At 38.9% G+C, this 17,870-nt stretch overlaps 2 protein-coding genes across 5 annotated transcripts in view; both read right to left on the reverse strand.

Moving 5' to 3' along the window:
- LOC103713860 (guanylate kinase 2, chloroplastic/mitochondrial) overlaps nucleotides 1-16,153 on the reverse strand; it is a 29,476-nt gene extending 13,323 nt beyond the window's left edge. For 2 of the 4 annotated variants that reach the window (XR_605116.4, XM_008800909.4), the window contains exons 1-4: nucleotides 15,842-16,152; nucleotides 14,716-14,847; nucleotides 13,568-13,759; nucleotides 1,284-1,630 (exon numbers count right to left, since the gene is read on the reverse strand). Coding sequence is in view for 2 of the 4 variants with exons in the window: in XM_008800909.4 (XP_008799131.1) it covers nucleotides 1,292-1,630; nucleotides 13,568-13,759; nucleotides 14,716-14,847; nucleotides 15,842-16,102 (924 nt within the window). In the remaining 2 variants the exon portion in view is untranslated. Of the gene's footprint in view, nucleotides 1-1,283; nucleotides 1,631-13,567; nucleotides 13,760-14,715; nucleotides 14,848-15,841 lie in introns of all 4 variants that reach the window. The other 2 variants (XR_005510009.1, XM_008800908.4) reach the window with 2 other exon arrangements.
- Nucleotides 5,376-7,787, reverse strand: LOC120108832. Its single transcript, XM_039122563.1, has 3 exons — nucleotides 6,965-7,787; nucleotides 6,758-6,888; nucleotides 5,376-6,679 (listed from the first exon to the last, which is right to left on the reverse strand). The coding sequence occupies exons 1-3, from the start codon at nucleotides 7,770-7,772 to the stop codon at nucleotides 6,551-6,553; spliced, it is 1,068 nt and encodes a 355-aa protein (XP_038978491.1). The 5' UTR covers nucleotides 7,773-7,787; the 3' UTR covers nucleotides 5,376-6,550.
- Nucleotides 16,154-17,870: the final 1,717 nt, after the last annotated feature.

The raw sequence follows: 17,870 nt of genomic DNA on the forward strand, positions 1-17,870 counted from the left end.
ATGATAAGGCACACTTTTTCCTGTGCCTGGGCTTTGGGTTTCATAAAAAAGTGCTAAAAAACATGCGTTTATAATTCCTGAAAAACTAGGCTTCAGCTGGGGCTAGGCAAAGGCACACTTCGGTGAGGCTTCACCTGCACCTTGTGCCTAGGTGTGCTGATATGCACCCTTGTTAAAATTGCTCAAGCACTAAGAGGAGGGTCCTCATGTTTGAAAAGACAAGTCAATCGGTTGCCATTAGGGATCAGAAGGTGAGGCAAGGAGCCGACTCCAATGGTCGAACTGACCCAATTTCTCACAGGGTCGGCTCAGTTCAGGCCGAACCAGGCGGTTCGGGCAGGTTCGGCCATCCTTGATTATGGGTCTGTCCTACAGTATATTGATTAAAAATCATATAAGGTAGTAATAGGAAAACTATGTAGCCAACATGCAACCATAACCATCCAGCCTTGTTCCAACCATTTGAGATCAGCAATGTACATGATAACCAATTAGCAAACTTGGTATATTGGGGTAGATGTAGTGATGCACAAGACAAGCTTACGCGTGAATGCTCCATAAATTCAAGAAACAAGTTGGTATACTATATTGACCACCAAACTACATGACTTTTCAGTTCCTGAAATATAAGATATGCGAATTTTTTAAGGCTTTCTCTTGCAAAAAACCTTTAGATGGCATTTTGAACTAGAGCAGAAGAGTGACAAAAAAAATAAAGAAAAAGCTAACAAGTAACAAGAACTCTCAACTAAACATAGCCTAAATTTATGAACATATATAAAATTAAAATAAAAATGAAAATGAAAAACTTTCTCTGCAGTTAAGTTAAGTCAAGCTGGAAAAAGGTGAAGGGCTCAACAATGAATGACTATAATAGGCATTATTGCAAACTACTAGCACGTGACAAATTCATACACCTTACTAGAAGGGATTTGTCAAAAAAAATTTTCAAATAAGCTACCATTTCCTTATTTTTCACACAGAACCTAGCAACTTATTTTACATTATAGACATCTTTAACCTACAAGTTTAATAAAATTTTATGCTTCTGTCTTCATGAAATAAGAGACTTCATGATTAATTGCATGGTCATACTAAAGCATCAGATGCAATGTGTCCTAAATCTGCTGTGGCAGATTAGCATGTCTACTAGGTCAACAAGGAACTAAATCTCACCCTCAATGAAGTACTAAAATATTTAAACTAGCTAGTAAATCAGAATCTGTCGTCTTGGACATATTATGTATCATAAAATGTGATAAAAGAAAACTACAAAGCAAAACCTGTTTAACTAAATCTGCACATTGCGCTGCTGGACTCTAGCCTTCTCAGCATCAATGATGGACTCTACAAGCTTCACTGCACCATCCAGCTTCCCCTCAGCATTCACAACTACATAATCAAAACTTTTCAGGTGTTTCACCTCCTCTCGAGCTGTGGTAACCCTTACAAGAAGCATTTCAGCTGTTTCTGTCCTACGGTCGATTAGCCGCTTTACAAGTGCTGCTTCACTCTCTGCAACCAGAAAAATGAACACTGCAGAATTACCAAGTATTGACTTCAGGGTAGCTGCACCTTGTATATCCACTCTCAAGACAATGTCATAACCCTTGGCCATGTAGTCACGAACCTGGAGACAATAAAAGATTCCTCTGCTGAGTTATATTATTAATAATGATTCAATAGCACAAGGAAAAATTTCATAACAGTGGTGCAAAATACAATGCATATTGCCTCATGCGCAACACATACACACATACATATAGTACCATATGCAATCATACCGCATATGGACCAAAATGGAGGTCGACTTAGCATTTCACAGACACAACGCATACATAAGCCCACATAATGCATACATGAGACCACTTCGCATTTTGAAGCTGCATATATAGACCACTCTTATAAGGGTCCATGTAGATGAAGCAAGTTCAAGCTGACGCTTAAGCTTGATATCAGGAAATGCTAAACCAACCCGAACCAAGTGGTTCGGCCCATACCGAACTGAACCAGCACCAACCCAGGATAGTTCGGCCGGGCAAGTCGGTTCAACCTATAAATTCCTCCTACCCCGTCGTGACGACCTCTTCGAAGATGTAAGACCCTCTTCATGTAGCCCCCCCCCCCCCCCCCCCCCAGCGTCATGGAGCTAGCAGTCGAAAGGCTCTAGGCATAGGTCCTCAATATTCCCCTCTCTCCGACAGCTGTTGACCCTCCTCTCTCTCAGATAGTCCCTCTCTCTTCCTCCTTCCCCTCCTCTCCATGTCGCACTCTCCCTCCTTCTCCCTTTACCCTACTCCCTCTCCCTATTTCGGTACGTCCTGGAACAGCACGAGATAGATACATACCATACCGAACTAGTTGCCGACTAGTACAAGCCTCGGTACCAGTTCAATGAGCCTTGCTTGATCTAGGCTTTAAGTGGGCCAAATATAAGTATAAATGTGCTAAAATATTAATTATATTATAATTATTGCTATTGGGTAATAGATACTAAGTATTGAGTACCAATTTTTAGTTATTGTTATCAATATTGCTATTATCTATCCATTAAAAAACATTAGCATTATTATCTCTTTAATATACTTAATATTATATTTATTTTTAAATAATTAAAAATAGCATATGATATGCATTCATATATGCAACCTGCATATCACATACACATTACACAATCCCTTGACTGCCACATACCAAAGCCGATTTTTAAAACACTAATGCATATATTGCCATAATACATCATATGCATGATTGCATGAGTGAGATCTAAAGCACTAATGCCAAGTCATTAATGAGGTGCCTCAGTGCATATCAAAGAGTGGGCATATCTTTTGCACCAATAGCACATAAGAAACAATTGCAATGAAGAAGAAATAATAGATGCACTCATGGTGTCTTATAACAGATATCCACATTAGACACTTTGACCACATGGGCACCAGCTCTCCATATGATGCAGGACAGGCCCAGCCAAAAAACCAGAAGGGGCTCAGAATAGGCCACATTGATCTTTAGACGATATCTTGGCTTCTATCAGAAGATGTGCCATCAGAACCATTTTGATGGTATGAAAACCACCATTGGAAAGAAAGAAAGACAGTGAAGCCTTCTAGAAGACCATCAAAAGTTCAAGTCTAAGCCCAACACAGCCTCATCTGATAGAAGCCAAGGTGCTGTCGGAAGAAAAGGGGCTTCACCAGTGGTCTTCCAAGAAAGTAGAAGAAATCCCAATCAGGCTCTGAGTTAACCATGATCCGACGGGAGGATATTCACTGTCAGAACCATTCTGACAGCAATATAACTACCGTCCACTGTTCCGACGGCTATTAGATCACCATCAAAAGGTTTTTCCTTTCTAGAAGCTTTACTTCGACAAGTTTGCTTAGAGTAATGTAGTAGGATTTTATCTTTGTGCTTAACTCTTAAGGAAATCCAGTGATCCTTATCCCTTCCCAAAGCCTATAAATACCCCTTATGTACGCCCACATTTCATCAATAAATGTAGTTTGCTATCTCTTCAGTGCACGTTAACTCATATTTGCTCTCAGTTTTACCTTTTGCATGTTGAATTTTGCAAGACCTAGTGGATTATAGGGATCGGCGGTGAGGCCAATTGGTGGAGTCCTTGGTCGCCACGTGCTACGATGGTGTTAGTCGGTGGAGTCCTTGACAACAATGAAGCCCTCTTGGTAGTGAGAAACTAAGATAATAGTAATCACCTAGGTAGTTTACTTAGTTTCCCAAAGCTTGCAGATTTAAAATTTTATTTTCTGCTTTCTTACTTCTAAGTTTAGTTTAACTTATGCTCAATTATTAGATTATTGCTTAGCAAGTCTAATCTTCTAGTAGGTAGCTCTGAAGCTAACGTCAGGCCTTTCTTGCCTGCCTCGCCAATAAAAACTTCTTAATTGGTCCTAGTTTATGATATCCATTTCTTTAAGGAAAATTTCAAAGATGTGGTTTAACCATCCAATCTTGTCCAGCTATTTAGTATTAGTTTTGTGTATCCTTATTTGTGAAGCTTTACTATTCAGAATCATATCTGATTTAATTTCAAACTTTTCTACATCTTTTCCCACAACCTCTATGTTACTTTAGGTCTTCCCCTCCTTTTCTTGCATCCCTCAAGTCGCTGCATCACCTCTCCTTATCAGATGCTATCTGATCTTTGTTGCTCAAGCCCATACATCCCAATCAGTTCTCCATCACTTTGCATTAGCTTGTGGAACTACTACGTCTCTTCTAGTATTACCCATTTCTTGCTCTATGCCTCCTAGTTTTACAAAATATCCATCTTCACATTTCTAAATTTGCTGCACTCAACTTGTTTCTTAACATCGGTAATTTTGTTACACTCAACTTGTTTCTTAGACCATCCTTGTCGCCCAACATCCTAAGCCATATAACATCAAATGCTCTATTATGGCTTAACAAAATTTCTGTTAAGCTATCAATAGTACCTCAAAAGTACCTCTTCATTCATCGAATCAGATGTAGTTCTAGTACATCAATCCTCATCTATCTCTCTATTAAATTGTACAATAGATCCCAAATAACAAAAAAAGATCCTGCTTGAGTCTAAATCATATGGCTCATGTTGGGATTCCCAAAAATGTCACTAGGCTCTAAGAGGTCAACACGAGACCACAAGTGTCGGTTTTAGATAGAGGCTAGAGGCAAGGACACATATAGAGCTCGGGAGCAAGGGCTTCTAATTTACAAGGCTAGATTAATTTTCCTCGTGCCCTAGCACATCTTCACACCATATGGCAAATGTTGGGGCTAGGACTTCCTTCTAACCAATAAAAGCTACATAGACTTTCTATGTGCTTTGAACGTCCTTAACAATTCCATCGAGAACTAAAAAGCTAATTCTAGATGGAGCCATGCCTTACAACTACAACAAATTTTGGCTCCAAAACTTCTCTTATGACATCACAATATACACACACACATATATATACATAATATCAAGGTTCGCGGTACCGATCGTACCGACGTACCGGTCGGCTCCGGTATCGGTACGGTACCGTTGCCGAACCGAGCCGAACCGATACCGTACCGATAGAGTACATTTAGCGACCCATCGTCGTTTTTTTTTTTTTTGGAGTTTTTTGGATGTTTTTATGTTTAGATTTAAGGTTAAAACTAGATGATGCAACTTATTACTTCCAAATGATTCAAATAATGAGATGAAGAACATAAAAGAATTTCAAATTAAGATACAATCAATTACATACGTTTAAATCACTCTCGAATATCTAAAATCGGGTCGAATTGCGATGCTTCTCGTCAATATCTGGATCATCAGCATAATATGGAGGCAGATCAACCCATCCCTCTAACCAAGCGGCATTGTAGTCTTGTATGCTCAATCCTCGAGGAATGCGCGTTGGATCATAAGAACTCTCGGATCTCTCGCTGAAGCTCTGGCTCTGAGAGGTGTCTTGATAAGGGGCCCATCCGAATATGCCGGCACTAAAATCCGATCCGTAAGATCCTCCGGGCTGCGCAGGATAGTAGCTACCGGAAGATGACTCTGATGCACCATATCCATAGGCTGGCTGAGGCCGCGGATAATAGGAAGACTCGGAACTTGATACATCAATGGATTCGACTCCATATGGAAGGTCATCTCCAGCTGCATCCTGGCCTCTTGAACGACCTCGAGGAGCTCTTCTTCGATATGCAATGGTATCTGACCGGCCTATATCAGACGGCCTACCGTGGTCCGTATCTTGTGTAGCATGTGTAAACTGAGACTCACCGGTGTATCGAAAACCTCCCTCCGGCTGTGTCTCATAACTAGTACCATACTGTCCTCCACTTCCTCCATGGCTAGTAAATCCATCACCACCAGAATCTTCATCGCTGCTGGTCCAAGTCTCCTCCTCGACACTCTCCATTGGGGCCCTTTCCTTTCCTTTTCTTGTTTGTTGGGATTGACGCCCTCCTGATCGAGTCGACTGGGTAGTAGAGCGTCCTCGTCCTCGTCCTCGCATGAGAGGATCATCTCTCTGAACGGGAGCATCGGACCAGTCATGCGGTGACTGGCTCCCCTCTAGCCACGTCATATCAGCTGTAGGAGTGCGTGGAATGTTGCGCTCAGCCCATTGCTGTGGATCGACCATAGCCTCGGTGGCTATGATACTGGCTGGTCGTCGAGGTGATCCCGGCTCATCAAGCTCGGGCTCCTGCTGCTGGGCCGCAAGCCAGTCGAGCATAGGATTATCATCATCATCTGTAAAAGTTCTATAGATGGGATCTGCATACTTGAGCTCCACTTCCTCTTGAATGCATTTTAGCCTCAACCGTAGATTGTAGTGCACATAAACTAAGTCGTTGAGGCGCTTTTGTATCAAACGGTTCCTTTGTTTGCTGTGGATGAGGCCGAAGGTGGACCAGTTGCGCTCACAGCCAGTCGAGGAGACCGTTTGGGAGAGAATCCGGATAGCTATCCGCTTAAGATTTTTTGCGGATCCGCCAAAATGAATCCACCATTCAGCTGCAAAAATATTGAAGATAATTACATTTTATATATATGATGGCCTCATAGTTGAAGATAATTCAGATGCAAAAATGTCTTGCAGATTTGTATTGTACCTGAATTCATAGTTGTCTTGCTCACGACAGCTGGTCGCTGTCCAAAGCTGTGGCTACCCTCTCTAAATAATTTGGTCTGTGGAAAGAAGCTTGTTGTAGTATGTCAATAATATAAGATCTGATATATTTACATATGTTACTAAATCATAGTTACCTCTTCTATACATAACGCGGCGACTTCTGGATCAGGCTCCATCTTATAAATAACATTACGCAGAGCATGAAGAAGTTCATCATCCATACCAATTCCACTCTCGTACTGAAACCGGGGATTCAGATAGTATGCTGCACATAGATGACACCATCTTAGTATAACTATACAAATATATCAATCAGTATAATTATCAATATTATCGCTTACCTGCTAGATGCAATTCCCTACCCATTTGGGCTCCCCACCGCCGCTCAATGATGTCGATGTACTCCTGGGCATGGGCTACATCTGCCTCCATGATCTGAGCCTTTGCCTTCTCCATCATGTGATACAAAAAGCCCATCTGGGGATACCTCTCGCTATTCACGGCCCGCAGCACTTCATATAATGGTTTGATAGCCTTGACTATCGCATTGGCCCGCTGCCAGAATGACTGCCTGCTTACCAAGTCTTCCATCCTGCTTCCTTCAGTGCCGGCCTGGGCATATCTACTTTCCTGCCACTCGGGACTAACAAACAGCTGACGTAGGGCTCCTTTTTTCTCGATAAGGCTATCAAGTGCAATGTAATTCGTAGCAAACCGTGTGACTCCTGGTCTAAGAATTTCTCCCCCTGCATACCTTCTCATTAATGAAAGAACCCAAGTATGGCTATAAATATACCTGGTGATGCGTTGGGCTATCTCCACCGTATGTTGCACCCTACGGATCTTTCCAATATCCATCAGGATGAGGTCGAAGCAATGTGCAGCACATGGGGTCCAAAAAATTTGTGGTCGCCGCTCCATCAAGACCTGCCCGGCCAACTTATATTGCGGTCCGTTATCAGTGACGACCTGCACGATATTCTCCTCTCCAATCTGATCAATCACCTCCTCCATAAGTCTGAGGATGTATGAGGCGTTGTGCACCTTATCCGAAGCATCAACTGACTTGTGGAAGAAGGTCTTCATATCATAGTATGTCAGAAAATTGATGATGGCCCGCTTTGTCGGACCGGTCCAACCATCACACATCAGAGTGAGCCCATATGTGGGTCACTTGCTTTTATATGAACCAATCCAATTCTCTAGCTCTTCCTTATTGTTGTCAAGAAGCTCACCGTAGATGTCCCTCGGACCTGGAGGATCAACACCGGGACCGGCAGTCTGTATGGCAGAAATGGCAGACTTGTAGTATGTATTGTCTGCAGCATTTGCTGGAATGTGGCTGAAGTGGAACCAGGATCCAATAGCTCGCCACTTATCCTTCTTCTTCTCCTTCTTCCACATTGTGTCTACTCTTTGCTGCTTCGAATCTCTTCTGGGAAGGCATGCGGATCTACATCATGGATTGACGCACCTGGTGGAATCCCTCCGGAAGACTTCTTTCGGCTACCAAAACCACCCAGGATAGATGCAATCCGGCTACGTCCTCTGCCCTCGCCCTCCCTGACTGATGTTGTCCTTTGAAACTCTGGATCTTGTCTGCTTCCACCAGAACCGGCGCCCGACTCAAAAAACGAGGGCCCAAATCGAGCCCGATGCCTCGCCACCTCCTCCTGCTGCCATCGATCATCCAGACTCGCCCGCATGGCAGCCTGGATCTGTGCCTCCTCCTCATCTGGACCCTCGGCCTCCTGTGACTCCATAAAGTGATAGGAAGGTGCTTCTGCAGCTTGGCGTTCCACCTCCGCTTTCTGCTTGGCAGCCCTCTCCTTGGCTGCTTTGATCTCAGCGAGGTTTTTCCTCATCAGCTGACGGATGGTCGGTGGGCACTCCGAGCATGCAGATATCTCACGAGAATTACCGGCTAAGTGCTGCTTTAATCTGGTTACTCCTCCTCCTTTGAAGCACTTGTGGCAATAATTGCACTGAAACTGGTGACGTTCACCGAGCATCTTCCCATGCTCCCAGCCAATATTACGCTCTTGGGATTGCCCTCTCCTTGATGGCTCCATTCCTACGACCACATTAATTTTTTTCAATTTTTATTTTTTTTAATTAAAAATTAATTTTTAAATGTATTAATTAAATTATAAATTATATAAATTCTGTAAAAAAAATAGTTAATGTCATTGAATCATTGAATCATTTCCTAATTTTTGGCAATTAAATTAAATTATATATCAACAACATATAAAAATTTCAAAACGAAATGGAATCATTGAATCATTTCCTAATTTTTGGCAATTTTTGACTTAATTTTTTTAAGCAATTTAAATGAAATATTAAAAAAACAATGTAGGGAAATTTTACCTTATTTTGTTTTTGCTGGATTTTTCTTCAAGAAAAACGACGCTCTCCGACCTTTCTAATTTTTTTCATGCCTTTGTCTTTTCCTTTCTCTTCTTTTCCTCCTTTCTCTTTGCCTTTCCTTCACTTAAGCTGATGCACTTGTGGCTTCAGCCTTCAGCATTCGGTTGGCTTTTATAGCCAACCGTTGGGTCACTGTGGCACTTTGAAAAGTGCCACTGTGAGCCACAGCGCGGCACTTCGAGAAAAGTGCCACTGTGAGCCACAGCGCGGCACTTTCGAAGTGCCGCGCAAAGTGCCGCACAAAGCGGCACTTTCGGTCGCATTGCCGCACAAAGCGGCAATTTAAACCTCCCGCTTTCAAAGTGCCGCATAAAACGGCACTTTGAAAGCTCAAAGTGCCGCACAAAACGGCACTTTCAAAGTGCCACAGTGTGGCACTTTCAAAGTGCCTGAAAGTGCCACACTGTGGCACTTTGAAAGTGCCTCTGCCAGAGGCACTTTGAACCAGCGCTGTGGCACTATCATAGTGCCACAGCGCTGGCACCCTCATTGCCAGCACCGAACCGGTGCGAACCGGCTCGGTTCGCACCGGTTCGAGCATGTACCGGTGCGAACCGAGCGGTTCGCACCGGTTCGAGCATGTACCGGTGCGAACCGCTTCGGTTCGCACCGGTTCGAGCATGTACCGGTGCGAACCGCTTCGGTTCGCACCGGTTCGAGCATGTACCGGTGCGAACCGCTTCGGTTCGCACCGGTATGGTGCTCGAAACCATCGGTTCCGACCCAATATGGGTCGGAACCGATTTACACACTGGAACCGGACCGGTTCCAGTCGGTACCGGTCCGGTTCGGGCTAAACCGACCGGTACAGGTCGGTTCAGCAGACCCTGTTATGTTATACATATATGTGCATAAATATATACATATATTACATATATATGAGGTCAAAGTATATGTCACATAGGCTGGTTATGCACTCAATCGTGTTGCTGTATAGGTTAGATTTTTTAGGATGGGAGAGGCGTGTTGGTGGGACCCAACAACCTTAGGGATTCAATTATTATTAGTTGATTCTACAATTATTTTTGGAATTTTAAAGATTCCTTCATCCAATTTACCTTGGGTCTTCTCTCCCTCTCCTACATCCTTCAACACAAACTACAGTATCTTTCCTTACTAAAGCCCTTTTTGATCTTTGTTATACATGTCCGTATCATCTTGGCCAATTCTCCATCACTTTGTCTATAATTTTTGCAACTCCAACAACTCCTCTAATATGCTAATTTTTCACTCTATTCTTCTAGTTTTACCACACATCCATTTTAACATTCTCAATTACGCTGCACTCAACCTCATCTCCTAGAGACTGTTCGCTAACATTTTGAACCATACAACATGGCAAACCTCATTGTTAGTTCTATAAAGTTTCCCTTAAACCACCAAGGTATGTGTTGATCATATAATAACCTAGAAACACCTCTCCACTTCATTCAACTAGTTTAATTTTATCACATGGCTTATATATCTCTCCATTATTTTGCATGCCATATTTCAAATAATAAAACAAACCATATTATGATATCTCTTGCCCATCGACTTGAATTAGAGCCTCATCTTCATTTCTATCTTCACTAAACTTACATGCAATATACTCTTTTTTTCTGATTAAGTCCTTGTCAACTAAAGCTTTCTTCCATAAATGCAATTTAGTGTTTAACCATGCTGAACTGGCTAGTTCGGGATGTACCGAATCAGACCGATCGGGCACTGGCACAGTTCAACCCATTAATTCGAAATGGAGAGGCAGGGAGAAAGAGAGAGAGAGAGAGGGAGGGAGGGCTTGAAAGCCCTCATCTTGTTGGCAAGAGCCGCCCCTATTTCGTTTCAAAATAGGGGATGAACCCTATTTTTTTTCAAAATTTCGAAATTAAGTCGGCAAACTGTTTATCGACCTCACTTAAGTCGGCATATAGTTTCTTAAAGTCAATAAAGATTATATGTAGTCAACAAGTATGGCTGTTTTAAATGCAAGGGCAATCCAACAAGATCCTGATTCATTCCATTTAATTTTGATCTGTTCTTAGACGTTTGGTTGGGGATAATCTGGTATAGAAAAATAAATCCTATGTCAAATTACCATGTTTGGTACAACAAGAGGATAAGAGAAATGGTAAAATAAATGGTGGGTCACATGCCTATTTTATTCGAGAGAGAAGGTAAAACAAATACCACCAGGGATAGTATTTTTTTTCCACGTTAGATTACCGAGCGGAAATAATCTGAAATTGCCGTTTCTTGACAAAAATGCCTCTACTTATATTATATTAATGTTATATTAATTATATTAATATATATTATATTAATGTATTATACTAATATATTGATTATTATATATTAATAAATTAATTTTAATATATCAGATCAAAATACTCATTTTAATAAATATATTAACTATATATTTTATTTATTACTATTATCAATATATTTGTTAATTATTTATTATAATTGATATAACAAATTACTTTATTATTGCAAATATATTAAAATAATAAGATTATTATTTATAAATAATAATATAATTAATATATGAATATATTTATTAATAAATACTAATTTTAATTATTAATAATCTAACATGGAATTTATTAAGAATTAATATATTTATTTATTAATAAATATATCTATAAAATTTCTGATTAATATATTTGCTAATATACCAAAACTATACTAAAATTAATTTGTAATAAGAAATATATTTTCTAATATATGTATAATTAATTTAAAAATATTTATTAACTTACGTAAATAAATATATTTCAGTATTTGAAATAGTTCATGTAAGTGGGTTATAAATAGTCAACAAATACACTGAACCAAAAAAAATATCGTTACTTGAATTGTTTATTCAAGTGCATTGTTGGAAATTTGACAATATTCCCATACAAGATTACATCTAACCAAATGAACTGTTAATATTTTGTATTTGTTAATATCTTTAAAAATAGAGAATTTTGTTCTATTTTTTTTCATCAAAAGTGTATCAATGTTGCTAAGGATACTGAAAATTCATATTCATGTCTAATATCATGAAGTACAAGTGATATATTTGATTCCTTGCTCGATCCATATTGTTATTAGTTACTCGTGTTTGGGTATCATATACATAACATTCCCCACAATCATGTCATATAAATTAGATTCTGGGAAAGGTTAATAAATGTATCTCCAAATAGGGTTACTTAGAAACATCTTATAGGTGCTAAGCTTCTATGTGTCGCAAAATGCCGAACACTTCAGCCTCTAAAGACTCCAAGATATATGTATTTCTATATTATATTTCACAAAATATGTTGCCAATTGAAAGGTTGCACTAACACGATCTGAAAAACATGCACAACTTACAATGATTTGTTAAAAATCTAACAACTTCTTCAGATTATAGATTCTTTTTATATTTACTAGAAAGGATTTACTAGAAGAAGAAAAAAGGGAGTCTTTTTCCATGGGGAGAACATGAATGCATAAAAAAAGTAAATAATCACCATTAGAAAGCCAATTCTTAAAGACCATAATTTGTATGGGAAGTTTGTTGACTCAAAAGCACTAATACTGGCTAAAACCTACGGTATCTATATCCACTTTGATAATATTCTTTTAGTACCATTCAAAACAATATCATTAACATAGCAGCTAATTGTCACATTTCCTTTCCAAATTTACAAACTATCACATTTAAAAAAGTTAACATAGACGGCGTGCAGCATCACAATTAAAGAGTCAGGTGTACAAGAGAGTAGTGATAAAATTGAGCCAAACCAAACAAAAACTCTCAAAGGTGCATCAAGGTATTGGCAAAGCCTTATGGTCAGGTTTGCAGAGATCCTAGTTAATATTAGCGTATCTGCTTTCCTTTAGGCACGAAAGATCACAATGTTAAGATATTTCATTTTCTACACAACTGTCACATTTCTGAATAAGGTCTTTGGAGTTTGGTCCTCTTCTTCCTAATCTCCTAACATCATAAATTTCAAAATAATTTCCAACATTTTCAATATAATAACGCACAACTAGAGTAACCAATAAGTAGGGTCAGAATAACAACCACCAACACATTGAAAACACTTAAAATGCTATTGTAGTTTTCACTGCATAAAAAGATGACAGGAACAGAGTACCATACTTACAATCTGGAAATGTTCTGCTAACGAACAAAGCAATTAATTTTAATTTAGGCCAGATCTCAAACATGAGAAATGCCATAATAGAACCATGTTATATAATGTAAAAGCCTGTGAAGACAATTTGCTACCCTCCAACCCAATAGGATGAGATATTATCTTTTGAATAGGCTGACCTTGATCGGAAGAATTGACAAAGAAAGATACGTTTTCTATCCCAAATAGATATGATAATTGCAAATAGATCTAAATGATAGTAAAAGAGTATATTTGAAGTTGTATCTGACCAAGGTCTCCTTTTCTTTTCCTCCATGGTCTAGGGAGAGTAAATTCTGGCAAGCATCTTGTTGGGCAGAAGTCTACTTCCATCCAGTTTCATATAAAATAGAAGTATACCTGCTGTTTTGGTATCCCTTTGTAATCTCCATATACAAGGGCATATTCTAAAAGCTCGTTCCTTTCAACCATTGAAAGAAATTCCTCTTTTGTAACAAAATAGTAGTCCTTGCCATCAACTTCACCTGGTCGTTTTGCTCGACTGGTGGCTGTGACAACAAAGTGAATTTGTTGCCGAACTTCTAGCAGCCTCTGCAAAACAAATCATGAGCAAGCATTAAACATATCTAGCAATCTTGATTTCAGTTTCCTTGGTTAACACCTAAAGAACATGATATAATGGATAAGAAGACAATGCTGATAATTCAGCAACTAACTTGTTGGTGGAAGGAAGAAAATTTTCTTCACAGAAACATCTGATGAGACCTAAAAAGACCAGGAAAAACAACATTTCTTCCCCTTCATGATTTGCATAGGAAGGACATATTATAAAAGCAATATTTCAATGTCATAGTATTTAGAAGTTCAATTAAAATATTTGGATAACCAGAGTTGAAAGATATCATAATCAAATAAATGAGCTTTTAGTCACTGCACAATATCAGTCACATAACTTATGTCAAACAAATACCCAAATAGACTTGACAGTCAGTGCACTGACTCTACAGGGTCACCTATGTAACTATGTTTCATTTCTGAATTCAGAAATCAACAGTTACCACTTTCTACAAGACAAAAGTAAGGTTGCTACTGTTTGTTTCAGTCACAGAGTAACAAACTGTTGCATGAGCATGACTTTCTTTATGCCCATTGTTAGTTCAAGCAATTGCACTCCTTTGTGAAATCAAACATTGCATGAAATAATAATGAAAAAACAAAAACTAAAGCCTCAACAATAATTTTAGTTTCACTACACCAATTTATCTATAAGAACTATGCCTATGTTGTGCTTAATGCATAATACTTTGTACACAGCCAGTCCCAAACATGAATAAAGTGGGAGGGTTGCGGCAGATTGACGACCAGCATAAAACAATAATCACATCTTATGAATATGAATCGTAAAGAAGGAAAAAGATTTATGTAGCCAACCCCAACTAGTTTAGGATCATGGCTTATTGAGTTGAGTTGTTGCACAAGTGTATCTATAAGCATTATAGATGAATGCCCATACATAAATGCATATGTGATGGCCAGAGATATATTACCTTGATAACTGCATCCTTGCCGACACCACTTGGTCCACTGATAACAATTATTAGGGGATTAGGAGGTGGTGACAAAGGCTCCGAACTGAAAGATGAACCTATTGCTGCTTCAAGGCCCCTGTACAATTCCGCCTGCCAATAGATCCACATAAGTTTCACAACAGAAGAAAATATAAAATACTTCAAAGGTACAATAGTAAATAGTCAAGAGAGGGCAAATCTAAAGTTAGTGGAACATTCATTTAACAAATTCTCATTTTCGCCTATTAAATACCTGTCGGACCAATATGGTCAAAAAATAGAGATTATATAGATAGAAGGGTTGGATATGTTACTCAAAACATGACAAATAGATGTAACGTGTCAATCCATGACTTAAATGTTAAACTAATTTTACTCAAAACATGACAAGTATTAAGATTGTAGCTTTTATCAGTAACTACCAAAGCAGAGGATGAAGTCTTCAATGTACGCTTCCTCCTACGACGGCAACAGTTTTAACTTTCAAACTCATACACAAATCTAATAAACAAACCACATTAGCAAACTGATTTCGCATTTCTAACAGAAAACGGAAGATTATATATCTATCCCCTTCCAATGTTCAAAATTACCAATTGTTTGGCTCCTACTCCTAGCTAACGCGGCCCATGATAGAGCAATGAAGCAACAATATTCTCAAGTTCTATAGATATCGAATCTAAAATTCTTATTTTGTTTCCAACAATATCTCCTCCGAATTTCAGCTCCATGAAGGAAGCTGGACGCGAACATATAAAGATAAAACCAAAAATAACGTGAAGTTATAACTGATCCAAATGAGAGAAAAATTTGGTTCATTGGAATCAGGCGAAGTAGAGAGGAGGGGGTCCTGATTTTACTAAATAACCCAGCCCATGAGACAGCAAGTAAGCGACAATTTTTAAAATTTCTATATCTAAACCTTAGCTTGTTTTGCCTCCAACCTTATCTACTCGAAGTTTCAATTTTCATCGCAAGAAACTGGAGAAAACATACATACTACGCAAATATGATCCCAAGATAACACGAGCTACAACTGATCGAAATGAGAACAAAATTGGCCTTTTATTTGGAATCAGGCGAAGGAGATAGGAGAGGTTCTGACCTTATCCGCGTCGGGAGGGGGCAAGGGAACGAAGGGAGACCGCCTGCCGTCTCCGGTTCTGGCGGCGGAAGCCATGAGACGGGATCCGAAGCGCTTTCTTTGGATTTCCGGCCGATTCCGAGTGGAGAACCTGGGAATGGCGACTGAAATCGAGCTCCAGAGAGGAGTAGAGAGCTGGGATCTAGCGATGGAGGTGAAGACCCTTCGGAAGAGCATGGAGGGGAGAAGGGAGAGCTGAGGAAATATCACAACCCTCTCCATACTCTCGCCATTGAAGCGATCCCCCTCTTGCTCCCTTTAAACCCCTCTTTAGCCCTTGGCTTGGTTTAAGACCCAGCGACGGAGGTGAAGGTGGCGCGAGCCAGGTATCCCATTTCCTTGGGGGCGCGACTTGGGTTGAGCTAAATCCAGGCGCCACCAGCGAACCTTCTCATGGAGTAGGGTTATAAGTTTTACAAGCTTAAAATTTTAAAAATTTAAAAGTCGGATCGAAAAAATTCACCACAACCTCTAGCAGCCAGAATAGATTTTTAAACTTAGATTTAATCAGAACCTGATCATGATATAACTCGAGCCTGGCCTAATCAAGTCTAGCTCAATATGATCCAACTTGATAAATAAATATTATATATATATATATGTCAAACAAATTATTTGCATGTTTCATACAACTATATATCTAATCATGCTAAATTATTAGTTTATATAAGGGCACCATCAAAATAGATGAATAGTTGAGGACTCCAACCCAACAAAAATTAATTCAATTAAAATATCCCAAATCTTTCCATCTAAAATTCCCATTTGACGTGATATAACTTGATTTACATAGCCCAACCAAGCTAACCTAAATTTAGCTTAAAATGAGCTTGAGTTGGGTTAAGGTTGGTTAAAGAAATTTTAGACTGTGTTCAGTTAGGAATAAAGCTGATCATGAGCCGAGCTTGGATACAGAAAATTTCAAATTTTATATAAGTCTGACCCGAAGTCCAATTAAAAATAAATAAAATTTAGACCCGAGGCCCGGCCTATAATCAGCTTTTAGCTTGAAACATATACAGGTTAGTGCTAGTGTGTGCTATATGCTTGATGCACATATCAAAAAAGCAATTTGAATGGATAAGTATGATCCAAGAATCAAAGTTGTTTGAAGAATAACTCTTATTCATATTCTCCATTTTTCCTCATATATTCTTCTTATCTCATAATCATTTTAAAGAAAATATAGAAGGTGTGTTTGAATGAGGATTTTTATCTGTACAATAGGAAAATAAAGCATGGTGTTGCTTGAAAAGGATAGTTTGTCAAGAGTAAAAAAAAATCCATATAGAAAATTGCTGTCTGAATTGAATGTAGAGAGGATGCATGGGTCCCATATAGTAGAGATTATTTTTTTTACTGACGGTTACATATAATATATTTTACAAGTTCATAATCCTATCATTTTATAGCTTTTATAGAACATATTGTGATAAAGTGAACCAAGCTAACTTATTGAAAATGTCTAAAATCTTCCACTTCAATATTCAAAAAGCCAAAATGAATGCATTTTATACCACAGACGGGAATGGTAAATTACAGAGAGATAGAAGAGGAAGTAAAGGAGTGAGGGGAAATGATGGCATCTTAGCTAGGTAAGCTTTATACAATATATAATAGAATTTTCACTAATAATTATATATAAAAGATATTTTTCAGTTAGGCTACCTAGAAAAAGCTTAGAAAAAATATGTTTTGAGCCGGTAAAGTTTCAATATTTTTCATAGAGACCCTTCTTCTTCAAAAATTTACAATTGAATCCTACAAATTAATTTTCTAATGCAATGCAATACAACCATCTATCTACTCCTTAACAACATTAGCCTAGTGCTTAAAAAGTCCAAAATTCCCCAAGATTTAGTATGGTTAGTAGAGAGCCCAATTGTTAATTGGAAATTATTGTGTTGTTAGGGCAAACTTAATTTGGAAGCATCCCTCTCTTCCATCTATGCTATTGTAATCCAGGCCGTCGAGCATATCTTCCACATCC

Source organism: Phoenix dactylifera, unplaced genomic scaffold, assembly GCF_009389715.1.
Source record: "Phoenix dactylifera cultivar Barhee BC4 unplaced genomic scaffold, palm_55x_up_171113_PBpolish2nd_filt_p 001577F, whole genome shotgun sequence".
In the NCBI taxonomy this organism is placed as follows: Eukaryota; Viridiplantae; Streptophyta; class Magnoliopsida; order Arecales; family Arecaceae; genus Phoenix; species Phoenix dactylifera.